This window comes from Mustela erminea, chromosome 14, assembly GCF_009829155.1.
Source record: "Mustela erminea isolate mMusErm1 chromosome 14, mMusErm1.Pri, whole genome shotgun sequence".
In the NCBI taxonomy this organism is placed as follows: domain Eukaryota; kingdom Metazoa; phylum Chordata; class Mammalia; order Carnivora; family Mustelidae; genus Mustela; species Mustela erminea.
The window spans coordinates 61,401,979-61,428,309 of record NC_045627.1 but is presented as its reverse complement, the minus strand read 5'-3'; the positions used below and the strand labels follow the sequence as shown (position 1 = coordinate 61,428,309).

The 26,331-nt window shown below is 53.5% G+C and overlaps 1 protein-coding gene across 3 annotated transcripts in view; it reads left to right on the top strand.

Annotated features, from left to right (window-relative positions):
- SLIT1 (slit guidance ligand 1) overlaps positions 1 to 24,810 on the top strand; it is a 168,582-nt gene extending 143,772 nt beyond the window's left edge. Inside the window, exons 26-37 of one of the 3 annotated variants that reach the window (XM_032313091.1) lie at positions 7,022 to 7,185; positions 8,916 to 9,040; positions 9,326 to 9,423; positions 12,057 to 12,196; positions 12,326 to 12,419; positions 14,947 to 15,084; positions 16,565 to 16,802; positions 18,258 to 18,388; positions 18,832 to 18,986; positions 20,011 to 20,299; positions 20,635 to 20,846; positions 21,630 to 24,810. In XM_032313091.1, the coding sequence (XP_032168982.1) occupies positions 7,022 to 7,185; positions 8,916 to 9,040; positions 9,326 to 9,423; positions 12,057 to 12,196; positions 12,326 to 12,419; positions 14,947 to 15,084; positions 16,565 to 16,802; positions 18,258 to 18,388; positions 18,832 to 18,986; positions 20,011 to 20,299; positions 20,635 to 20,846; positions 21,630 to 21,868 (2,023 nt within the window). In that variant the 3' untranslated portion in view covers positions 21,869 to 24,810. The other 2 variants (XM_032313090.1, XM_032313092.1) reach the window with 2 other exon arrangements.
- Positions 24,811 to 26,331: the final 1,521 nt, after the last annotated feature.

Sequence of the window (26,331 nt, the reverse complement as noted above, 5' to 3'; positions counted from 1 at the left end):
AAAGGTGGTGTCCACATACAATGGGGTGTTTTCCAGCTATAAGAAAGAAAGAGGGAAGGAAAGCCTGGCTCCGTTACCAACACGGCCAGGCCTTGGTGACATGCTGAGGGACGTAGGCCCGACGTGAAAGGACAGATGTGGTCTGATTCCGCTGACGTGGGGTACAGAATGGTCAACTCCCCAGTTAGAGGCAGGGGAAAGGAGGCATCCGGGTGCCGGGAGCAGGAGCACGTGGCGAAGTCTTGTTCAGTGGGTGGGGAGTTCCTGACGAAGCACTTTAGAGCCCGAGAGTGGTGAGCGTTGCACAATATTGTGTTCATGGATGCCCCTGAACTGTACACTTAAAATGACCCAAATGGCAAATTTTGCCTTGTGTGTATTTTTACCACAACTGAAAAAAAAGAAAGAAAAAGTAGCGGGGCCATGATAGGCCCATCCTGCTTCTGGGGGTGGGTCTGTGTGCTGAGCTCTTGGTCCCAGGTCCCAGCTCCAGGCCGAGGCAGGGATCAGGCCAGGAGCACGGCAGCCGGGGCGCCGGGGGTTCCTGGGACCCAGACTCACGTGCACAGTGGAGCCCTGACGCACTCCCTCAAAGAGCCCTCTGGAGCCCTCAGCATCGCCATCTAAGGCTCATTCTTCCCGTAATCTCACTGGGTTTTCTCCGTTGAGAAGACTCGCCTTTTCTTCATGCTTGTCTCTGAAATCGTAGTGTATCGTAGTGTAGGGAATGAAACCATTACCTACAGTAAATGATCTATTTAATATGATAATATTTCTCCTCACTTCCTGAAGCATGTTACATCAGTAGTGCGTTAATCTTAGACTTGAGGAAATAAATAGTAAATGTACTGTTTATCGAGGGCCGGTACTTAACTGTGTGTAAATACTTTATCTGTGGTGTTTCGTTTACTCCAAGACTCAAGTGAGAAGTAGGTATTGTGCTCACCAGTTCTGCGAGTTTTCGGTTTTTTTTAAAGATTTTATTTATTTATTTGACAGACAGAGATCACAAGTAGGCAGAGAGGCAGAGGAAGGGAAGCAGGCTCCCCGCTGAGCAGAGAGCCCGATGACCTGAGCTGAAGGCAGAGGCTTTAACCCACTGAGCTACCAAGGTGCCCCCAGTTCTGCGAGTTTGACGGGGACTGATTGAGCCCACAGCGAGGATTCCAGTGCCGGTCTGGACTCTGTGGGAAGAGTGCAGTGACTGACTTGTGATGTCTGCTATGGGATGAAAGGGAAAAAGGGCTCTAGGTTCTAGGTGGTAGGATTTATTATTTTCATTTTACATTTATTTACTTACATTTATTATTTGCATTTATTTACATATGTTGTTTATATTTTCCACTCAGGCCCAGGTTCAGAAAAATGAAGCAGCTTCCCTAGGTCATAAAGCTAGGAAATGACAGAGACAGGATTGGAACTTAGGTGAATCTGATTCCAAAGCTATTTATTTATTCTGTATTGCCTCAATAAATTATAACCTCAGTGAGCCAAGTGCTGAAGAATTTACTACCACCAACTTTCTGTCTTCTGTGACATTAGGGATATTATAAAGCACATTTAAAGGCAGCAGTGACTAACTTTGGGGAAGTCTGAGGAGCTTCACAGAGGGGGTGACATGGATGCCGCCATCAGAAAGGGACTAGCTAGGGATTTGCCATTGGAGAAAACAGGGAAAGACATTCTAGGAGGAGGGAACAGCATGTACAAGGGCAAGATGGCAAGAAAGTAGATGATCTATTCAGGGATGTTGTCCAACATAGGATAATAGGGGGTTGGTTGGGTGAAGAGTGTGGGGTGGGAAGAGATGAATCTGGAAAGGGGCATTGGAATTCCATTGTGAAGGACCTTTTGTGCCATGCTAAGGAGCGTGGACTTTATGTTAAAAATAGAAGGAAATAGTGGAACAGTAGAGTTGTAGAAAGGTCCTGGAAAGCCATGGTGACGTGTGGGGGCCGGCTGGCATGGGACGAAGCAGGAGGGAGCCTGGCTAGAGACAGACGGTGGCTCTAGACAAAGGCCAGGCAGGGGCCACATTGGTCATTGCTCATGATGACTCCCGTTCAACAGGGCCTTGTTTCCATTAGTATTTGGTGGTTAGTGGTTAGTGGTTGCTCATTTTTTGCCAAAGTTTGGTATCCTGAGGACCTAAATTAGAGATGCTCCTCTCCAGAGTATATCTATGCTTGTCCTAGCGGGCACCAGGGCAGGAGTCGCCCAAGAGGTGGCATCCAGTGTCCCTGGCTCCTGGAGGTGCTTTTTGTTCCTACTATGACTCTGGCCTGGGCCTCTCCTCTTCACTAGCTCTATGTGATGGGGAGGGGCTGGTAGGCAGAGGGTGCGGTGGAGGCTCAGGTCCACCATATTTAAACCTCTTGAACTCTAGAAGATCAGGACTTATGGTGTTAGGGCCTTGTTTTGCCATCAACTTGCAGTGGGTTCTCTGACAATTCATTCCTCTCTTTGGGCCTCTTTCCTCCTGTGTACAAAGGTTATTTCCAAGGTCCACTATGGTCCATATACCACAATGATTGTGAACGCTCATCACCATCCTGGGTTCCAGTACCGTGCACACTTCTCTATTGTTGTTAACTTTTATCTTCACTTTGCAGTTAGCTCATCTTTCCTCCACTTGTCTGTCTATCCGTCCATCCATCCATCCAACCATCTCCTCATCAGTGAATATTTACTGTGTGCCAGTCCCTGAGCCAGTGCTCCCAACATCATTCTTCATCTCTCTAATCTGGCGTTTTGTTGTCTCTGATTTACTGCGTGTCAGGAAGCTAGATTCCGAATTCATTAAGAATTCAGTGTGAAGGGGTGCCTGGGTGGCTCAGTGGGTTAAGCCTCTGCCTTCAGCTCAGGTCATGATCTCAGGGTCCAGGGATCAAGCCCTGCATTGGGCTCTCTGCTTAGTGGGGAGCCTGCTCCCCGCCCCCCGCCTGCCTCTCTGCCTACTTGTGCTCTCTGTCAAATAAATAAATAAAATCTTTAAAAAAAAAAGAAAAAGAAGAATTCAGTGTGAAGAGTAAATACGGACTGATGAACTAGATCATGGCATGCCCACAGGACAGCATAGCAAGTAGAGCATTATGGCACCGTAATTTACTATTTGATGAAAACACAGCATAAGGAAGACCCGACACTCGGATTTCGTGGACACACATGTGTGAACACAAGACCTGGAAGGGAATACACAAAAATTAAATTAGTTACATTTATGGGACAATGGAGGATTCTTTTCTTTGTGAATTCGCTTTAAGAGCTCTGTGCGTTCCTCATGCTTTGGGGCAGGGTCAGGGTCAGGCTGCTTCATGGACACTCCTGGGCTGCCTGCTGGTGTCAGGAAGCTTCAGGGCAGGAGAAGGAGACAGTGCAGGGCACGAGGAATTTGCCGGGGAAGAGAAAGGGCAGAGGAGGTATGGCTTGAGTGGAGACAATTCTGAAGTTCTTGTACGTGCTAAATCTGGGAAACAGCCATGGGACAGCTATTTTGGCCGCAGTTACGTTAGCCAAAGCCCAGCAGGGCCTTGGCGTGGACACACCGAGCATCTGCTGTTTCAGCGATTTCCAGGTTACACCGACGATCAACAACATGGGATTATTTATACCCTGGCGAGGGTGTAAACCTGAATCACAGCCCTTCTGGCTTGACAGGCAGCCCTGCCTACTGTCCCCACCACTGCACCTCGGCTGGGCCAGTGACTCTCCACTCCACCCCAAGTTCTCAGTCACTTTGGATGGGAAAAATGGCCCCGGGCGAAAGTGAAGGGGTCTCAAACCCCCAGCCTGCGGGTGGCGGAGAGGGTGAGTGGTTGAAACCAGGTGTGGCTCAGAGGTGCTCTGTAGACGAACAAAGAAAACGCGCTTGTCAACCCTGACTTAACTTTTGGATAGCAGTATTGACTTCGGGAGTTTTTATTATTCTTCACTGTTATTTTTATGTAAAGAGTCAGAAGGGGACGCTTAGACTGGAGGTGCACATGGGGCGCCTGGCTGGCTCAGTGCATGGAGATTGTGACTCTTGATCTCGGGGCGGAGGGTTGAGCCCCACTTTGGCTGTGGAGATTACTTTATAAATAATGACAAACCTGAAGAAAAGATTTGAGGTGCACTTTTGCTGCCCTTTATGGGGGGCGGGTGGACATAGGAGGAATCGGCGTTGTGACAATCCTGACCTGTCAAGGTCTCCACATTCACAGTGGCTTCAGTCTCTGGAGCATTTTCTCTAAATGAGCTAGCTACAGGACTGAAAGAAGAAGTCATTCGTAATAAACTTTCAGCTCATGGCTCATTAGCAGACCACACTCCTGCAAGTGCACTACAAAAGAATTTTTTTTAAAGTCTGTATTGACATTTTGAATAACGTAATCACATTACCTTGCACTTTTTATGTTAAAAATATTAATCTGGTTAACATAAACATTTTAAATATAGCACAATTTTTGTATTCCTGTTATTCACAAAAAGTCTTTTTTTTAATTTTAATCACACATAGCTTCAGAAAAATCAGAGCCTCTGAGCTTCCTCGACCTCTGGCAGCCCTGGCCCTGTTCAGTGGAGAGAGGAAGGTGTCACCCCTTGTCCCATTAGCCAGGATGGATGCTGTCAGCACATCAGGACAGAAAAAATGAAACACACGTCGAGGTTGAACTGGCCGTCTTTTCCATGCTGCGTTATTCCCTTGGTGCCCATCTTAGGTTATTTGTGCTTGTCTTCCTGCCCCCCTCCAGATTGCAGGCTCTTTATCGAGTCGTAAAGTGAGCCCCAGAGAGGGGACTTGGCTTGCACAAGGTCAGCGGGCAGGGAGCAGCCGCGCTGGGGCCCGAGGCCAAGTCTTGCCCAGCCGCCTTGTCACACTGTGCAGTCATCCGCTGGCCTATTTTGGGGGGAATTCCTGCTCAGAGCTGCTGCTGTTTTCATCAGACCAAACACACCTCAGGGAGCCGCTTCCTCTCTATGACCCAGAAACAGGTGGAAAAGGGCAGCGCAGCCGTTATTTAATAATGTGCCCATTCTCATTATCATCCCACAGCCTTATACTTACAAAATAGTGTTGATATCAATGAATGGCAGGCCCAAAGCTCTGATTTTTCTCTTTGCTGGACCCAGGAGCTCTGGCCCCTGCATTCTCCCAAAGCCGGCTCTCGCTCCTCTCTAAATCTCCCACTGTTTGTCAGGGAGGTGTTGAGTGTGGCGGCTAGCTGGTGAACACTGCAGGGCTGGGGGTCCAGGGTTGGGTCGGGGTGAGAGGGCAGGCCTGGCCTGATGCTGCTGCCGGCCAGCATGAGCTGGTACTTGTTTGGGAGGCAGCTCTGAACATCCTGCCTGAGCTTCCTCTGTGACCCGAAGCCCACTTCTAGGCACCTGTTCTAGAGAAATGCTCACGCCATTGGAAACCACCAGAATGTCTGGCAGTAGGGAAATTGCTCAGTAAGCTGTGAGCTATCCATTCCTTTGGGATGCTATGAAGTGCTTTGATAAAATGAGGGCGGTCCCTTTGTGCCGACCTGGGAAGATCTCCAAGACATGCCACTTAATGACAAGAAGCTGCCTGGTGATGATCCAGGAGGTGTATATACTTTGAGCCCTAGGTGTTGGGGGATGGGGATCCAGGAGGGCACGTGATGTAGTGAGCACTGGCTATTACAGAAGACTGATTCAGAATCACAGACCGGGACCTCTGAAACCAATAACACATTATATGTTAATTAATTGAATTAAAATAATTTTTAAAAAAAGAGCCCTAAGTGTAACTCTGGGAGAAACCGGAAGGCTACAGGCCTGGGTGTGGTGACCTTGTGACACGGGTCATTCTGTGCTCGGTAGTGATGGGTTGGGGGGATGGGTGGGCAGCCTTTCTTTGCATCGTGGATGTATTGTAGTTTCTTTCTATTGCAAACAGTGCCGTGATTAGTACCGCTGCACAGATGACTTTACACATCCAGGCAGGTGTATCTGTGAGAGAAACTCCCAAAAACAGAATCGCTAGGTCAAAAGGCCACTGCATGGGTGATTTGATAGACATCACAAAACCCCCTCTGTCGCAGTTAACGCCATTTTGCTCTTCCACCAGTCACAGGAATGGGCCTTTTTGAAGAAAATTAAGGGGATGTTCACGTAAGATAAAATGAACCATTTTAATGTGTACAATTCAGTGGCATTTAGTACGTTCACCACGAGGTGGGGACTTTGTTTGCAGTACTTGGAAGGGGTTTACACTGAGAATGCGTTTGTGACTCCTTGTTTAATTAAAAATGAAAAGAAAAATGAAAGAGTATGGGCTTCAGAGTCAGACGGCCCTGGGTCTGGAGCTGGGGGCTGCCCTTCACTGTTGTGTGACCCCAGGGAATTTACTCGGTCCACGTGAGGCTCCGTTCCCCCTGTTGGAGACGGAGAAGAAAGCTCACACCGTGGGGCTAATGAGAAGATTCGATGTGGGGCCGTGGGAAGGCAGCTGGTTCCTCTCAGCAGGAAATGGTGGCTCCTTCCCCCACTCCCATGCAGCTCTGGAGGCGGCCCTGTCCTCAACAGCCCTGGTTCAAATCCCACCTCCCCCTTACCTCTGTGCCATTGTAGGCAAGTGCCCAACCTTTTTGAGCCTGTTTCAACATATGCCATGAGAAGAGCAGGCTGTGGGGAGGACTGAGAAGATAACACACACGCGGGCGCCTGGGTGGCTCTGTCCGTTAGTTGTCTGCCTTGGGCTCAGGTCATGATCCCAAGATCCTAGGATTGAGTCCCACCTCAGGCTCCCTACTCGGCGGGGAGTCTGCTTCTCCCTCTCCCCCTGCTTGTGCTCTCTCTGTCAAAGAAATAAACGAAATCTTAAAAAAAAAAAAAGAAAAAAGAAGAAACACATAGGAAGTTTTTAGAGCAGCGCCGGCTGCGCAGTAAAGGCTCATGCCATGGGGACCATTAGGATTTTTGGCAGCCCCTGGCTGAGTGCCTGGCAAGCTCAGTGCCTGCTGGATGAAGGACCCCATTCGGGATGACTGCTGCCCTCTGCTCTCTGATGCAGGGCCATTGGGGCCAACCCTCTGTACTGCGACTGCCACCTCCGCTGGTTGTCCGGCTGGGTGAAGACAGGCTATAAGGAACCGGGCATTGCCCGCTGTGCGGGGCCCCCAGACATGGAGGGCAAGCTGCTCCTCACCACGCCTGCCAAGAAGTTTGAATGCCAAGGTGAGCCCAGGAGCACGAGAGCAGGGGCTGGGGCGGGGCTGTAGGTACACGGTTGCGTCCCCACCACTAGCTGCCGGGGGCCTATGGAACCTGTCTAATTCTGCCAAGGCCTTCCAGGGTCTCCTGTGTCCCCGTGGTGACCAGCTGAGTGGGGGGTCAGGTGGCAGGAATGATGGGCCTGCTGCTTGTTAGCATGGCTACCTTCTTTCTATTCTTGATGTCCAGCGAACGAGAAAAGCTGGGTCGAACAGCTCAGGCTGTGAGGGCCTTAATCCCTCTCCCTGGGGTTATGTAAGGAAAATAAAAATAGTAGCAGCGTTTGCCGACACTCCCCGCCTCTCAGCAGCAGGAGGGCTCAGGGCTCCCTTTGGTAGGAATTGTGCTTGGCCCTGATCCCCCCCACCCCACCCCAAGCCACTGGACCCCACTGTCACTCTCCTGACATTTGCAGAAACACAGGGCCCGAGAGTGACTGGAGACTCCACACACTTTGCCCTGAAGCTGCCTCACCTGGGGTGTCTGGAAATTCTCCTTCAGAGGTGGATTGGCTGATTGACTGATGGCCCGGGAGCTCAGCTGAGCCGAGAGGGGGCTGAGGGCTGCCCCAGGTCCAGCTATGTGCCCCGGGGGCCAGCAGGGGGCCCAGCCCCTGCGCTCTGCAAGCTCACAGCCCTCCATCGGAAATGAAACTGACAGCCCTGGGTTAATGGTCACCTGGAGTGCAGGCTGCTGTCACGGGGGTAACCTTTCAGAGGGCCCTGATCTGTGTCTTGGCTGTTGGCAGCAAAACATTGATTCAGTATTTAACTAATGGTTATTAGATGGTATTGGTAAGTTAAGAACATTTTTTGTTGAAATATAACATTCATAACATCAAGGGACACACATCATAAGTGTGGGGGAGTGTCCCTGGATTTTCTCAGACTGAACACACCAGGGAAATAGCATCTAGAGGAAGGAACAGAATCCCAGTACCTGGGAAATCCACTCATGCTTCCTTCCAGTGAAAAGTGTTTGTCTCTTTTAAGACTCACGCCTTTTCAGCAGGACCAATATTTCTCCATTTCTAGAAGGAGACCGGAGTGGAAACCTGAGTTTTATTCTTGTGAGGTCCTCATTCCCCTCACAGGTGGTGCCCCCGGCAGCCTGGCTGCTGGCTCTTGGCCCACTTCCAAGTTCAGGGAAGATGTGTGAGTCCTGCAGGGGCTGGAGAAGGTCCTGCCTGTGGTGATGGGACAGAGTCTCCCCCACCCCCCATTCAGCCTTGGAGAGAAACAACTTGAAGGCAAATGTACTTTTTCCTCCTAAGCATAGTCCCTCGCAGAGCCGTGCCCCTCCCTGCCGAGGTGGCTGCCTGCGGACTCCTGCTCCTTGGGATGGGGCTGGGGTGGGGAGCCAGAGCCCACCTCGGTCATTGTGATTGTGACGCCCTCACACTGATGGCTTTGCCCTGACCACTCTGTGGGGGCTCCATGGGCATCCAGCACCCGCCCATTGAGTACATTCCAATTAGCATATTTAGTCCTCATGGCCCCCGAGGAAGGTGCTGCAACTAACCTCACTTTATAGAGGCCGAGGGGAGGCGGGCTGAGAAAGGAGGGCGTGAACGTGACCCAGAGGAAATAGAGAGAGGGCCCAAAATTTCCTTGGGGAGAGGACTTCCGCCGCTCTCCCTGAGGGCTGTCCTGCCCTCCTCTCCCTTCTGCTCTAACACCTCCCCCCCGCCTCAGGTCCCCCAACCCTGGCTGTCCAGGCCAAGTGTGATCCCTGCTTGTCCAGCCCGTGCCAGAACGAGGGCACCTGCCATAATGACCCCCTTGAGGGCTACAGGTGCGCCTGCTCCAGCGGCTATAAGGTGAGGGGAGGCTGGGCCCGGGGAGGAGGAGGGCTGTTCTTTCCAGGAAAGACGGGGTTGGGCTGGCTTGTTCACGGCTTTGCCCACCGTGTCCAGGGCAGGCGCGTGAGGGAGTGTTTAATCAATGACTCAGCATGTGAACGAGTGAATGAATGAAGGAAGGAAGGAAGGAAGAGGTCACTCCTGGGCCAGGGCGGCTTGCTGCTGCGGGGCTGGCTGTTTCTGTTGGCTCACAGCAATCCCGGGGTCTTTCTGAGGTCCTCATCACTCACTTTGCCCCCCCAGGGCCGAAACTGTGAAGTGTCCCTGGACAGCTGTTCCAGCAGCCCCTGTGGCAACGGAGGGACCTGCCACCCACAGGAGGGCAACGATGCTGGCTTCATGTGAGTTGCCTGGGGGGCGGGGGGTGCCAGAACCTGGTGGGAGGGGTGCTGACGGTTCTAGCACCCAAGCCTGGGTGCCCTCCCTCCTCCAAGGGGGATGACCCCACACTCCCTGTGTTAGAGGAGGAGGTGGGGCTGTGCTGGGGAGGGCAGCTAGAGACCCCTCCATGCCAGGCTGGACCCCTGTTGCCCGGAGAGATGGGGGCCTGCTGAGTCTCAGCAGCACGGAGGGCTGGGGCTCAGAGCTGTGGGGCATGCCCATCCCTGCCCCAGGCCTCTCCCTGCTCATGCCAGGGGCCAGAGGGTCTTCTGATGGTCCTGGTAATCCGTGGTCAAGGGCATATGTGGTGGCAATGCTGACAGGCAGTGCAGGGGTGTTTTAAACCCCCTTAATCTCCACTAACTCCCAAGGCCTCTGACCTGGAGTCAAACAGCTGCTTGCTGTGCCCATGTTGCCTGAAGGCAGGGCCCCTCACCCACTGCTTGGTATTAGGCTGCCTGTAAGACAGGTGGGGAGGCCTCCCCAGAGGTGGGGCAAGTCCCAGGCCATCCATGGCCTCTCCCCATGATCTGGGTCCCACTGGTCACACCTGGGTAGCCGATGCCCACCCCGCCTTGGACTTGGTGAAGGGCCAGCCTGTCTGACCTTCCCATGTAAGCGCCCCCACCACGGATTTCCCCCAGGCCCCTTCAAGGAGCCCCCCACCTCCCCAGAGCTCTCCTGGAGTTTTTCCAGAGGAATATATAGTGTTTAGTTGCTGAAAATAAACTGCCAAGTGAACAAATCTTCTCTCTGGAAAATGATGTTGAATCTGCTTGGCAAGAATGGCCAAACCTGCCTTTGCAAACCCGAATGGCCAGATGTAAAAAATAAAACACTAAACAGGCTCTCACAGGTCGTCACCTTGGAAACAGCATCCTTACAATCGTCTCCCTCCTCCTCTGGGCTTTGGCAACTGCTCCATCCAGCCCACCCACCCCCCACACCCACTAGACTCTTGGGGAGGGGTGTTCTATGGAGTTTGGGGGGCTGAGAGGACCCCTCTGCAGAGGGCGGGTGCAGCTGGGGTAGCCCCCTCCAAACTGGAACTCTGAGCTTCTTTGTGCACATTCACCCACGCCAAACAGGTGTTTAAACTACATCTCCTCTTGTACGTTCTTAGAGTGACAGCCAGCATTTTTCAGTGTTAGTTGAACTGTTTATTATAAAAGAGTTAATTTCCAGGATACTGTAAACATGAACCTTTAAAAATCTCCCTTTTTAGTTCACTTTTATCATTTTCCAGTGGAATCTGATAAACACAGCAGTTTGATCCCATTTTTTAAAAAATCACCCCAACAAGCTCATTTAACAGCATAAACCTGTTATTTCCTTCCTTTTCTCCTCGAACTAGTATTTCGATTTTACTCCTCACCCCCACCTCCATTTCTCTTCCAATGTCTATGTTCTGATGCTCGAGTCTGTTCGTAAGCCCGCTGCCCTACTTCTCTGCCACCCATGTGGGGATATAAGTTTATAGATTTTTGTTTCTTGTCACCATCAACCTCTGAAAAGTATCCTTTGCAGAGTTGTCATTACAATTGTCAACAATTGTAATGACATTATCAGCAACAATCGAAACCCAACTCTACAAACTTTGGTAATTGTTACACATGAAGGAAAATGTTACAACTTGTAGTGAGCTAGGTGGGGCATTTTGTGTGTGCTTTTCTTCTAACTGGTTCCTGTGTCCCAGGGTGAATGGGACAGAATGAGAGAAGGCTCAGCATCCAACATGTTCCTTTTTTAAATCTATGTAGACAGCTAGAAATGTTGGAAAGTTTGTGCACATAAATCACTGGGATTAGAATTTTTATTGTAGCATGTCACTCAATTATTTGAAACCCTTCCAAGTTTATATGCCCAAACCCCAGACTGATCTGTCATCAAAAGTTATTTTTAATGCTCGATCAGCTGACCATTCAGTGATTTTTTTTTCTTTTTTAAATACACAGAACTGGAAAGTCTTGCAAAAGTGTTTGCCCAGTCGGGAAACCTCTGCCTTCTTAATTGTCCCTTTATTTGGTGCGTGAGGGTTTTAGGCTCCAGCAGTTCCAGCTCACACTCAGGCTGGGGAGGTGTGTGTGTGTTTCAGAAGCTCTGGAGTAGGTCTTTTCAGGCAACAGTTCAAGTTCTGTGCAGAACTTGAAGGATCTGGAAAATTCTCAGACCTCTCTGACCCACCTATCACTTGGAAGACCCCGGGTGCTCCCTGGGGGAAGTCTCCATGAGTGGACTCCTGCTCCCCCTCCAGCCCTGTTCTCACCTCATCCCTGATGTATGAGCTAAGTGTCCCCGGCCTCTGCCCACCCTTCCCAGCCTCCGTGTGGCACCATCCCAGGACTTCCCCACTCTCGTGTGGTTGCCTATCTCCTCGTTGTCTCTCCAACTAGATTGTGAGTATGTTCTCAGAGTCCAGGGCTGTTTGATTCACTCTAACCCCAGCACCTAGTGAGGGCCTGGCCCGAGATGGGGACCAGAGCTCTGGGATGAGGATAGTCCCCAGGAGACACGGGCTTCCACTGGTGCCTCAGGAAGGCTGCTGGCCTGACTCGGGCCCACCTGGTGCGCTCTCCTCACCCGCTGCCCTCAGGTGTTCCTGTCCCACCGGCTTTGAAGGACCAACTTGTGAGGTGAATACGGACGACTGTGGGGAGCACGCCTGTGCCAATGGGGGTGTGTGTGTGGACGGCGTGGGCAACCACAGCTGCAGGTGCCCCCTGCAGTACACCGGTAAGCGTGGTGGGTTTCACGTCCTGAGCCTGTTCCTGGCGGTGGAAGGGCCGCGGCAGGTTTCTGCTGGCCCAGCTGCCAGGCAGAGCATGGCAGCAGCTTCTCTCCTCCTTCCTCCTTCTTCCCCAGGAAGGGCCTGTGAGCAGCTGGTGGACTTCTGCTCCCCAGATTTGAACCCATGTCAGCATGAGGCCCAGTGTGTGGGTACTCCAGACGGGCCCAGGTCAGTGTTGCCGGGTTTCAGGGCCAGACAAGGGCATGGGCCTTGAAGTCCCCTCATCTCTGTTCTCCCCGTTTTAGTTCCTTCCTTGTCAAGTGGGTTTGGTCCTGGCTACACAGGGTCCCTGTGAGTCAGTGTGGGGACAGGGTAGTGGTGGATGCCTTGACTGCTCTGAGCCTGTCTTCCCCTCTGCGAAGTGGGCCTCCCCCCAGCCCCGGTGGCTTCCTCCTGGGGTGGTTGTGAGGGTCAGATGAGCAAACGCGTGGAAAGCGCTTCGCTCCAAGACTGACATCTGGTAGGTGCTCTGTAAAGGGCTCTTAGCTTTCCAGATCCACTATTTCTCCTCCCCCAAATACAAAATGCACAAAACTCTGAAAGGCAAAAGCCCACTTGATAGCAAAATCTGGTCTGACCAGAACATATTTGGTAATAAAACCTGACTCGCATGGTTACAAAGCTACTTAGGGTCACTATTCTTGCCATGTAGTTTGAACGTACGTAGAATTTGCTGCAGAAATGTGAACATGTTTAACTAAGGAGCTGCCCCAGATCCCATCGCTGTGTTACATAATGCTTTAGGCCTTGTATAACCTTTCCAAAATCCCAAAACTTCAGAATTGCAAAACCTGTCTGGATAAGAGGTCTTTGACTGTTGTCACCTTTCTTGTTACTGGCTTACATGGAAGTGCACGGTCACAAGAAGAAGACTACATGAAGGTCATGGGCTTTTAAAATGTTTCCAGCTGCAGTTTTGTAAACACAGTCCCATTTCTGGGACCCGTTCCACCAGTCAGGACAGCACAGGTGGCCAGGGTTGAAAGCCTGTGGCTGAGGGACCAAACCCCAGGGACTCAGGCGAGGGTGGGGAGTGGCGCCTCCCACGGAGCTCACGGTCCAGCAGGGGCCACCCACGGACAGGGGCAGGAAGCAAGAGAGCGGGCTTCCTGAGGCCTGGTCTGAGACCGAGGGGGTGCCCGGGAGCCGAAGCTGCCGCACTTGCCGGTGAGCTGCTGGGGTGGAGTTGGCACAGCAGACCGAGCAGCAGTGGTAGACCAAGGGGTTCACCGGCTGCTCAGATGAGGGGCTGGACCTCAGGTAGTGGACTAAAGCAGGACTGACCCCCACCCTCCCCTTTGGAGGGAGGACGGGCCTCACTGCGCTGTGCCTGGGACTCAGCGGGCATTCAGTACACTCACTGAGTGAGTGAGTGGGCAGAGGCTTAGCTACCGCAGCATTGTTCAGACTGCAGCACAAGCCCTAGTCGTGGCCTGTGAGCCAAACAGTGGGTCAAGATGAACATTAAAAACTAAAATAGAGGGGTATCTGGTGGCTCAGGTTGTGATCTCGGGCTTAGTGCTCAGGGCGGAGTCTGCTTGTCCCTCTCCCTATGCTTTTCCCCCTGCTCGTGCTCTCTTTCAGGAATAAATAAAATATTAAAAAAAAAAAAACTAAAATAGAGAAACTATCTGAAAATCATGCCATTTTATATAGTAAGGAGTAGTATTATGGTGTAAACTGGCTTTAGGGGTGCGTGTGTGTGTGTGTGTGTGTGTGTATGTGTGTACATATATGTACCCATATGTATTATTTGGGTAGAAAAGTATTTAAGAGCTTGAAAAACAGAATAAAAATATCCAGGCAGGAGCAGAGCATCTGCCTGCCAGGTTGTGTGATTGAGCTGTGGATTTTGCAGTTTAGTTTGGAGGAGTTTCCCACAGGGATCTCTTGATGGCAGCTGGGAGGGCTTCCTGGAGGAGGTGTGGTGTTGCCCAGGTTGGACTGAGGCAGGGACAGAGAAGAGGATGTGCGAGAATCAATAGGCATGAAGGCAGGGAAGTGCTGGTGGGGTGGGGATTGCTGCCAGTAGAGACAGGTCTGACCACAGGGTGGGCCTAATTGGGGGTGGGTGCAGAGCAGGGGGTGCCTTGCAAGGCTGTGACTGAAGTTAGGTGGAGTGTGCTCTGTCTGTGACAGGCAGATGGCTGCTTTCCAGGTGATGGGAGCAGCACAGTAGAGCTGGGGGCTGGGGACTGGCCTGGCATCCCTGAGCAGGGGTGCTAGGTTTGCTGGAGCAGGGCTAGGAGGCTGGTCCAGTGGATTCGGGGATGCTGAAGAGAGCTAGTTGAGCCCTACGATGCAGGGCCTTGTTCTGCTGAGCAGGTTGAGAGGGGCTGAACTTTCGCCTTGGATGTGCTGTCAGTGGTCAGGGTGGGTCTCTCCTTCTCCTGCCACTGGATAGCCAACCTCCCAGCCCAGAATCTGCCCCCACACAGAGGCCCACACAAGCTCTCTTCCTGTACCAGAAAAGGGTCCCAGGATGCGCTGGGGGACATCTTTCTCTCTAGGGCTCTGTTTGACCTCCTGGTTGTCCCACAAATGCATGGGCCTTAAGGTTCTCGGTCACACCCATGGCCCCCAGGCCCCACAGGCTTCTGAGGGACTGACTGCCCCCCCAATCCTCTCCCTCACCCGTTTGCCCCCCACTCCTGTTCACCCCCCACCCATCCCCCCAACCCCGTTCACCTCCCAGGTGTGAGTGTGCACCAGGTTATGCAGGTGACAGCTGCAGTGAGAACGAGGATGACTGCAGGGACCACCGCTGCCAGCACGGGGCCCAGTGTGTGGACGAAGTCAACAGCTACTCCTGCCTCTGTGCTGAGGGCTACAGGTGAGTGGCCCCAGGGCACCGTGAGCGACTGAGGCCTCCTAGCCTCCAGCCCCAGAGCTGGCCAGAGTGCCCAAGCACAGCTGGTGGGAGGGAGGAAGGGTCTGAGCCTGGAAGTTGGATCCTGGGGGTCTGACCGTGGCTATGCCTCCCCAGGTGTGTGACCTTGGGGAAGTTCCCCAGTCACTGAGATCATAAGCACAGGTCCCTAAACTGTTTGGTGGAGGGACTGGGAAGTGGGTACAGAGTACTGGCCAGCGCCTGCCACATATCTGTCCAGTGAGCCAGTGAAGACCCGTCCTGGCATAAAGGTGGCTTCTCTGAAAGGTTGGGGTGGGGCATCCCTCCCCTCCTTCGGGCCAGCTACCTCCCTGCTCTCCTTGAGTCTTGTATTTTTTTTTTTAAAGGTTTTATTGAGCTATAATTCACCCAGTTTCTGTATATAATTCAGTGGCTTGTAGTATACTATCAGGATTGAGCATCTATTAACCATAATCAACACTTCCATTACTCCAGGAAGAAACTCTGTTCCTATCTGTCACCCTCCACCCCAGTCTCTGCTCCAGGCAGCCAATAATCTATTACTTGTGTCTATAGAGTTGCTTGTCCGGGATGTTTCCTGTAAGTGGGATCACACCATCTGTGGTCTTCTGTGACTGGCTTCTTTCCCTTGGCATCATGGTTTTGGGCTTCATCTGCGTGGCAGCATGCATTAGAACTGCATTCCTGGGCGCCTGGGTGGCTCAGTGGGTTAAGCCGCTGCCTTCGGCTCAGGTCATGATCTCAGGGTCCTGGGATCGAGGCCCGCATTGGGCTCTCTGCTCAGCAGGGAGCCTGCTTCCCTCTCTCTCTCTCTCTGCCTGCCTCTCCATCTACTTGTGATTTCTCTCTGTCAAATAAATAAATAAAATCTTTAAAAAAAAAAAAAAAAAAAAAAGAACTGCATTCCTTTTTGTGGCCGACTAGTATTCCATTGTATGGACAGATCTGTTCCTCCACGGAGAGACCTTTCAGTCATTTCCGCTCTCCGAGGCCATGAGGCCTGGTGCTGGGGATGTAGCGTGGGTCAGAACTCCCTGATGGTGGTCCTGTCCCCTTTTATTTCTTTAGTCATTTGAGTCTTCTCTTGCTTGTGTCTGTTTTTTCTCCTGTGGCAATAGTAAATTTGCTGGCAGACCTGACTGCCCTGAGCTGTGAGTGCTTCTCAAACTTTAATGTACACACGACCTTATTAAGCAGATTCAGGTTTTCTGTTCTGACAGATGCCCAGGGGAGAGCGATGATGCTGTTCCAGGGACCACCCTTGTTTCTCACCTTGTTCTCAGTATCCTTCTGGCTCCTAGTTCTCTTGGGAAAAGTGTTCGTTAGGAGCATCTTCTGTTTCCCATGATGTTCAGTATTTCTCTCCAGGACCATGGGAGAGAAAGCTGTCCCCTTGCCCCTTTTACTCGGCCTTCTCTGACCTGTATCTTTCCCCTTTCAGTGGGCAGTTCTGTGAGGTACCTTCCCCTGCTCCCGCCCCCAGAAGCCCCTGTGAGGGGACTGAGTGCCAGAATGGGGCCAACTGTGTGGACCAGGGCAGCGGGCCCGTGTGCCAGTGCCTCCCAGGCTTTGGCGGCCCTGAGTGTGAGAAGCTGCTCAGTGTCAACTTTGTGGATCGGGACACCTACCTGCAGTTCACGGACCTGCAGAACTGGCCCCGAGCCAACATCACGCTGCAGGTGCGTCGTGCCCAGGGTGCCCGGTCAGAGAAGGGAGTCGGGCAGGTCAGAGCAGTGAGGGGCATCCCTACCTGGGAGAACTGGGAGGAGCCTGTGTTAATTAAAACTCTTTGGATATGGGTAAAGCAGATGTGGGAAGGTTACTGGGTCACAAAAGCAATCCCCGAGCAGGGAAGGAGGGAACAGGGGAAGTGGTCTCGGGGTCCTCTCCCGCTGCCCTGTCTCGCCTGCTCCTCAGCACCAGTCTCCAGCACTGCACACTCTCCATATGGCTGCAACACAGCCAGAGTTGGCTCTGGGCTTCAGCTCTGGCCTTGTATTTTTAGCCTCCTGGCCCTGGGGCCCTTACTTTGCCATTCCATGTCTTGAATTTCATCTCCCAAGGTCAGTTTGTGGAGGCCTACAAGCACATCCCACTTGAACGGCACTGTTTGCCCAGCAGTTCTTGGGGATGGAGAAGGGGGAATGGTGCACGAGGAAATGATCAAAGTCCACGTGTCCTCCTTGGCCAGCTCTCTTCCTCCAGCTGCACTCCCCACCCCAGCAGCCACGTCTTTCTCCTTTGCTCCCAGAGCCCCTAAGCCTCCCAACATGCTCACTGTGCTCCCCCATTTCATCACCTCGCTCACATCCCACCCACGTTCACTGTCTACACTACAAGAACACAGCTAGCCTAACTGCTTGATGAAATGAATTCCCCCACATCCTCCGGCACCTCCAGAGGTGGGTCTGCCCTGCTGCCCCGTTGCAGGCTCTGCCCTGCCAGCTGGTTGGACAGCAGTCACCGACCTCAGGGAAGATTCTGACTGGCCTGCCTTCAGTCACTTGCCTGTCTCTGGCCCAGCCATGAAGTCCAGCCAGATGGGGTGCTATGCTGGGTCCAGCCTGGGCCCTGTGCCAGCCCCATGCGACCAGGGAGTCGCTTTACCACTACACAAAGAAGTGGCGGGGGAAGCGGGACAAGGCAGGATCATGGCCCCTACAGCACTGTAGAGCTCTCCCTCCCAAGACAGCTCCAGCTCTTGCACGCATGGCTCCAGAGACAGGTACTACCTCATGAATGGCTCCTTCCAGCTTGGGGTGGTCATGGCTGTTAAGAGCCTTCGTTTACTTGTCCTCTTGGTGGCTCCCAGAGGTCCACAGAACGGGCTACCTCACGTCCATTGGACTTTCCTCTCTGGGCAGGTGCCCTTAGGTCTCTTACCTGTCCCTCCTAGCACACAGTTTCCAGGCCTCAGCTGGTCCATCTGCCTCTCCTACTGGCAGTGGATGGCATGTGAACCAGGGGCTACTAGCTTCTGTCAGCATCCCTTGGAGGATGTGTCCCCTGGGTAGGCTGGGTTGTCAGGGGCCACCACTCTGCACATAGCACTCGTCTTCCAAATGTGGATCCCCCATCTGCCCCACCTCCCTGGGCCACTGCTATGTGGGAGAGAAAGTGCCCTTGCCCTGCAGGTCTCCACGGCAGAGGACAACGGGATCTTGCTGTACAATGGGGACAATGACCACATTGCAGTGGAGCTATACCAGGGTCATGTGCGTGTCAGCTATGACCCAGGCAGCTACCCCAGCTCTGCCATCTACAGGTAAGGCTCCATCATGCCCAATGCCCTCCCTCAGGGTCTCCTGGTTCAAGAGCAGGCAGTTATTGGGACCACCAGAATTGTGCTGCTCCAGTGGGAAGGGCCTTTGAACCATCTAGTGCGGCCCCAGCTTGGAGCTGAGGCCTGAGCAGTGGGCTCACCCTTCCCTATCCCATCTCCTCCTCACTGGGGTTTCTTTAGTGGGGAGAGAGAGATGGTAAGTCGGAAAGTCCTGTCCCAAACTGCTTAGCTTTGCCCAGGGAGTTCCAAGGAGGGAAGCAGGAGGGACTAGGCCCTAGGCCACAGTCTACACACCCTCCTCCTTTAGACATGTTATTCCTTGGGAAGCAGCTGTGTACCAGTGGCCTTTCTGGGGAAGGGCCCAGGCAGAGATGGGCCAAACTGAAGCCCATTCCCTGGGGTGGGGGCACCCCATCTTCTTCCAGTGCCGAGACAATCAATGATGGGCAGTTCCATACCGTTGAGCTGGTCACGTTTGACCAGATGGTGAATCTCTCCATCGATGGAGGCAGTCCCATGACCATGGACAATTTTGGCAAACACTACACGCTGAACAGCGAGGCCCCCCTCTATGTGGGAGGTAAGGACCTGGGGCCCAGGGAGAGGCTGAGGCTCACTTAGGTGATAGCGACAGCCATTCCAGGTGGGGCCTCCGTTGCTCTCTGGCCTAAGGCTTGCCAGGAGGGCTGGTGCCCAGGTCACTGGACTGGGGGGTATTCCAGGCCACTGGTGGATGGCCCTTCCCATCTGGAGTCTAGGCTGACCGAGGACGGTACCTTGGGTTTGGCCTGAGGCCTGGCCTTAAGGGGAGCTGGAGCTTTCCCAGTTGTTTTAAAGAGGGAACCTTTCCTCTTGGCTTTGGACCAGCAGGAGCTTGTCAAGTGTTCAGGGTCCTCGGAGCTCTCCGCGGCCCAGAGCTGCTGCATGAGGCTCCAGCACAGAGTCCCCGCATCAGCTGGGGTGCTCCAGCTGGCTTTCCATGCTTTGTACCTGCAGACATTTCCAGGTCCAGACAAGTCAGGTTTCTGCAATAGTGGGGTTTTCTCAGTGCTGTGGAGGGCCTTGGTGAGACTCTTGAGCAGGAGGGGAGGAGAGAACTCTGAGTTCTTATTCCAGCTCTGTGGTTTATTAGTTGTACAACTTAGGGCAAGTCACTGAGTACCAGATGGGGTTTAGCCATTCTAACCTCAGAGGGTTGCTGTGACGACCACAAAAACAGGTGACAAAGCTCTAGACCCAGGTCCTCTGGCTGCTCTTTGAGTAAGGAGTAAGAGCTGGTGTCCCACAGTGCAGGAAGGAGCCTTGGGCGAGGGCAGCCTGAGCTTAGGCACCCGGGGCTCTTTGTCAGCTGGCTGCTACAGGCTTGGCGCCCCTGGGCTCTAGTCATATAGGGCGCAGGTTTTCTTTTTCTTCTGGGAAAGGAGTCTGGACCCTCCAAGGTGGCAAAGGACCTTGGCCCAGGGTTGCAGAGACCGAAGGACAGAGGCTGAGGGCAGAGGGAACCCTGTGCAGATGCCCAGCGGACCTCAGTGGTGAGTGCCAGGCATGGTCTGAGCCTGCCTCAGCCCAGCTCTGTCCCCTCCTGCCCAACCCCGGCCCCCCAGGGATGCCCGTGGATGTGAACTCCGCCGCCTTCCGCCTGTGGCAGATCCTCAATGGCACCAGCTTCCATGGCTGCATCCGAAACCTCTACATCAACAACGAGCTGCAGGACTTCACCAAGACACGGATGAAGCCAGGCGTGGTGCCGGGCTGTGAGCCCTGCCGGAAGCTCTACTGCCTCCATGGCATCTGCCAGCCCAATGCCACCCCGGGGCCCGTGTGCCATTGTGAGGCTGGCTGGGGGGGCCTACACTGTGACCAACCAGCGGACGGGCCCTGCCATGGCCACAAGTGAGCCCTCACCCCCTGCCCCACCTGCAGGTTCCCTTCCCTTGCCCGCCAGCTCCTCTCCCCAGGGTGAGGGCTGCTGTATAGACTGTATTCTTAAACCCCTCCAAACTGGAACATGTGGCCCAACAAATGATTTTGATTTTTTCTAGTTTTCAGTTTTTATTAATAGGAAGAAGGCCCTAGGGGTGGCCAAGGGTGACAGAATCCCATTTTGCTCCCTTTTGTTCTTGGGTACAATATAACATCTCCTGACACCATGATTGGGATTGTGGGGTGCCCTAGGACTGGACTGGCTGCAGCCTATTCTCATAGTACCTTTTCTCCATCCCCTCTAGGTGTGTCCACGGGAAGTGTGTGCCCCTCGACGCTCTTTCCTACAACTGCCAGTGCCAGGATGGGTACTCGGGGGCTCTGTGCAACCAGGCTGGGGCACTTGTGGACCCCTGTGGGGGCCTGCGGTGCCTCCACGGCCACTGCCAGGCCTCAGCCACCAAGGGGGCACACTGCGTGTGTGACCCTGGCTTTTCGGGCGAGCTATGTGAGCAAGGTCAGGGGCCCCCTCCTGACATGCCCTCTCCACAACTTGCAGTAGTGACTTGACTTTTCCTCCTCCAAACCTGGCATCCCCTTCTGTGCCCCCTCCCCTCTCCTGCACCCTGGACTGCTCTTGGGCTGTAGTACCTCTGGGCTTTGAGCCCCACCACCAGACACACGGCCCAGCTTGCCCTGAAGCCCCCTTACCCAGGGCATGTACCCCCTTACCCATGACCCCTGTAGCTGAGGGTCTCCCCTTACAGAAGAGACTGCCCAGGGTAACAGCTCCTGCCCAGACCTCCACATCTTGGCCCTGTTACCTTGGGCCCCTGGGAGCAGCAGAAGTCTGAGGGTTGGGAACTCTTTCCCAGGCCCTCCCTGGCCCCTGTGACCAAGATGCTTCTGCTGGAATAGAGACTGCTGAGGCTGGGCAGAGGAAGTCCAGAACGCAAGCACCTTCAGGGTCCTGCAGACCCCCTGCTCCTGGCACAGTTTCCTTCTCTATTTTTGCCTTCCCAGCTGCCAGCCTCCCCTTGCACGGAGCCCACTTACCTGGCAGCCCACACTGTCCTGGAGGGTCCTGGCAGCTAGAAAGTTCTTCCTTCCAACTCACTGGACTGTGGGCCCAGGAGGAAGACCGTGCATGTGCATGTCTGGTGGGGATGGAGGTGGAGTCTGAGCGCTGGAGGATCTGGTCCTTGGAGGCTGCCTCTCCTCCTCCACTTGCCCTCCCCCTGGGCCGGCCTTGGCCCACGGGTGGGCCCTGAGGCTCTCTCTTGGTGTCTGTCCTATCCAGAGTCCGAGTGCCGGGGGGACCCTGTCCGGGACTTTCACCAGGTCCAGAGGGGCTATGCCATCTGCCAGACCACGCGCCCGCTGTCGTGGGTGGAGTGCCGGGGCTCATGCCCAGGTCAGGGCTGCTGCCAGGGCCTGCGGCTGAAGCGGAGGAAGTTCACCTTTGAGTGCAGCGACGGGACCTCTTTTGCGGAGGAGGTGGAGAAGCCCACCAAGTGTGGCTGTGCTGTCTGCGCGTAGTGCCTGGCTGGACAGGGAGGGGTGAGGTGGGCAAGGGGACACGGCAGCAGCAGAGCCCCATGGCCTGCAGCCGGGCTGGGGGTGTGGTCCAGTGGAGCGGCTCCTGGGCCGACCTCCCAGAGTAACAGCACTGGGGGCGGGATGGGTGGGCGGGGCCCGGGCTGCAGGCTGCCCTCTCCAGAAGTGCCTTGCACAAATAGGCGCTTAATAAATATTTGTTGAATGAATGTGTGCTTGAGGTCAGGCCAAGAGTGCAGAATGATGACACCCCCTGCTTGCTTACTACTTGGGTCTGAAGAAGGGACCGGCCCCTTCCCAAACCAGCTTTTCCTTCTCACCTGTAGCCCATACTGGCCTCAGAAGGCCCTTGCCCCCTGCGGATGACCTTGAAGCCTCCCCTGGGGTAGCCAGCCTGGCTCTCTGCTCTGCTTGCTGCTGCAGCATCCGCTAGCAGTAGGCCAGGCGGCAGAGGGGAAGGGCCCCTCCTGCTGGCCAGGAAGGGACTGACCCTTGCCCCCTGGGCTGAGGAGCCCTGAAGCCACTGCTCCATGGGGAAGGAGGCTGGGGAGGAAGGTGGGTCTTAGGACCAGACTTCTAAATCCTAAAGTTAGGGGTTGACCACAGTAGCTTCAAGGAAGGTGGAGGCAGTTTCCCCTGGGTCTGTTTGGGGTGGTGATCCCACCAGAGAGAATGGGGGGTGGGGAAGTGAAGGGGAGGTTAGTTCTTGGCTCCAACTGAATAACCACCCCATCCGGACACTGACCACCAAAGGGGTATTGGTGCTGTGCTCTCCCAGCCCCTAGCCAGGGAGGGGTCTGCTCTCATGGACACAGGGCTCAGATCCCTCACAGTGCAGACCAGTAGGGAGCAGCAGTCCAGGCACCATGAAACCTCTGCTGCCTCTGTGACTCTGGGCCTCCGTCTCCTCAGCCATCAGATGGTGAGGTGGTTTGACTGAACATAGGTAGGAGCAATGTAGACCCTCCCACTGTGGCTCCAGAAGGGAGGCTGGAGGAGCCAGAAGATCCACTGTCATTAATCACATCAACAGGTATTTACCTGCCTAAGGGCTGCTGGTACGGGGCTGCTCTACTGGACAGATACGAACGAATGTAGTGCATCCCAGGAGTAAACAGGATGCCTGGGAAGAGAGGAGCCAAAGGCTCCAACCACCAACCACAGACACTGGCCCAGGCTAGAGCTGCTCACCTAGGCATTTGCAAGGAAGGACTCTTTGAAGAGTCACTGAATGGCCACGTGACTACAAATCCTTCTTTTCCATGCAGAAAACACAAAAAACTTATCTTTAAATAGCAAACTGGCTAGAAGATAGGTCACTCTCCTGCCCAGATATCTCCCCAAGAGTGTGTGGCCCCAGGGGACCGCAGTGGGCAAGGGGAGTGAGCATGTCCCTTTCCTGACCCCTTCCATCTATAACCAGAAGACAGGGTTGGGGGAGCAGGCTGTGGTGTGGCTGAGGTGGTCTTGTGCCCATATCCTCAGTCACCACGGGGGGGGAGAGGGAGGGGAGGAGGGAGCTCTGGATGCTGAACAGCAGAGGGCTGGAGCCCCTTACAACTGGGGAAACCTGGCATGTTCCACTACACTGGGACTCTGGCCAGTGAGTTTGAGTTCCGGAAGTCCCCTAATGAAAAGGGGATCTGTCCTGCCCAAGTGCAGAGGTGTTCTCATGGCCGGCTTGGCTTTTCGCCAGGGACAGGGCTCTACTGTAGTTCTGAGCAAGGCTGCAGCGCCCCTCCCCTCCATGCACAGCAGTGGGGGCTTTGAGAGGCTTCTCCTAGGTCTGCATGTCATCCCTCTGTTACCTACAGTTTCTGGGCCCCTGGGGTACTGCGGCGAGCAGCTCTAGCACAAGGTAGGTGCTGATCTATGGATGAAAGCTCGAGTGTAGCTAGCTCACTTTGTGCGGAAGACAGGCATTCTGGGAGCACCGACCCTGAGACACTTACCTGCCTTTGGCCATCACTGTTCCCCATCGCCCTGGAGTAGATGAGGCTCCCTGGGCTTGAGGGGCACCGACCGACAGCAGCCTCTTCACCTGCAGATAGGTGATGGCTGCCAGGAGTCCTGTACTCCCACATGCCAGGGGGTCGGGGGGTCTGTTCACAGGGAGTACCTTGTGAGCTGGCCATGGCCCTCACCCACCCCGTGACACCCCACATCCCAGCCTGGCCCCACGCTCACCCTCTGTCAAGCTGGAAGGCTGGGCTCTGCCACAGGAGTGCAGGCAGCAGGGGGCCGAGCGAGCTCTGTGGCCCAGATCCACATTCCCTCAGCTTACCCACCAACCTGCAAGTTGCTAAGGAGCCGGATCAGCTCTCCGCTTGCCTGTTCGCACTGAGGCCCAGAAGGCTCTGGCCAGATCATCTCTGCTAAACCACCTCCATACCTGGTCACCCCTTCAGTAAAGACCTTCGATCGCTTTGATGTCGCCACTGACTCTCTCTATTAAATACGCGCTGAAGAGACACAAGCAGGACAAGTCCTGGGGTTGCTGCTGCCACTGCTGGCCACAGCAGCCCTGGCTTCCTGTGAAGGTGTTAGGAAAAGGCCAGACTCGTCTCCTTTTTGCCTGCTATTAGCCTAACCATGAAAGTATCTCTTTATACAGAATACTTAACAGATTCTAATATATATATTTGTATTTCATTTTGTTACAGTATTTTTATATGTTAAAGTCAATATCTGGTGTCTCGTTTTGCTTTTCAGATGCGGTGTGGTTGTGACATTTTGTTTAGGGGTTTCTGCAGTCTTGTCACTCTTTTAGAGAGACAGGTTTAGAACAGGCCTGTGAGAGAGCCACACCCACCCTTTCCCTAGAATTGTTCTAGAATGTGCTGGATATTGTCTGTTGTCTTCCATGTGAACACGACATTGATTCACTCAGGTTCTGCCTTGTTGATCTCTTTTTCTGCACCAAAGATGAGCCCGGGGCTGCTGACATGGCTGCCTCCCAGGGCTTGGGGGTTTCTGAGCTGTCCACACACTGGCCATAATCCAGAGATGGCCCTCAGATGTAGCACACATAGGACATCTGCCCTTGGAACTCTCTGGTCTTCCTGAAGTGGCAGAGGAGATGGGTTCCTCCTGAAGGAGGAAGGGGAGTCCCGGGGGATGGCTGGGTCAGAGCTCCCTGGGGATGTCAGGATAGGCAGACCCAGGCATGGCACAGCATACACAGAGACGTGGAGAGGCTGCTCAGCCTTGTTTCCCTTCAAGTGTTTCCCACACCCACATTTTGTGTTTGCCAACAGAGCCACACCCACATTTAACCTGGCTCTGAAGGTTTCAGTTCATCAGGGCTACAGATTAGAAAGCAATGTGGCTTCTGAAACTGTCCTGTAAGGTTAACCTGTCACCATGAACCAGGGGTTCACAGGGATCAGCAGAGAAAGAAGGCAAACATACTTCTATGGTAGTTCCACTATGATTTCAGACTGCAAAATTGCTCTTAGCAGTTTTGTAGGATGCATGATATGAGCGTCTAGGGGAGACCCAAGCCCTGGTAGTCAGGTGGGTCAAGGTCCCTACCACCAAGGGAACCCAGCTGGCCCTCCTCTGTTGCCACAGCTACAGACTGATTTCCCACTAGATCATAATGATGGCTGCCCAAGTCATACCTTAACAGCACGTGGTCACCTTGAAAGTGGGCAGTGATGGTTAACAGCAGTGCCTGCAAAGCAATTAGCCATTTGGGAAGCAATGTAATGACCTGGGTATAGGAGAGAAAATGGGTTAAAATACGGTTGTAAGCTCAAGTGTCTGGACAGTGGGTTACCTAAGTAAGTCAATCGGCTACATGCCTGTCTGGCCCATTGTTTGTATCACTTCTGATAAAGAGACCTATTTCCCTACTGTTAAAGAAAAAAGGGATTGTGGTGACCTTAAAGTCACACTTTCCAATCTATTGAGCTCCAGTGGATTCTTACCATGCACTAACTTTACCAGATCTTCACTATCATTTTCTAAAAGAGAAGCCAGAAACCAAAATTTTATGTCAACACCCACAGTGTATAATTTTTTAAACACTAGGCTAAGTAAAACACATCTGTGAGCCACCAGTTTACAACCTCTGAGTTAAAGTGAAGTAAGGAGCAAATTTAACAGTTCAAAGGAAATCCCCAGCCAAGGAAATGGGCATAGCAGGGCTTGGCTGGGGAGTGGAAGCAACAGAAAGAATGAATGACCATGCTTCCAACTAGCATTGCCTAGTTTTCCTGAGATCGGCGTTAATGCGTCCCTATTGTCCCGATGCCCTGCGCTCTCAAGAGAGAATTCTCCAGATGATCCCTCACCCCCAGCCAGTCAGTCTGCGCCTCTGAGATACAGTCTAGATATTCTACCGTAGGATCAATATGGGAGGAAAAGAAGTCTCATTTTAACAATGAAAAGTCCTAACACGGAACAGGATGTCTCTCCTAATCCAGGCTGAGAGGTAGCCC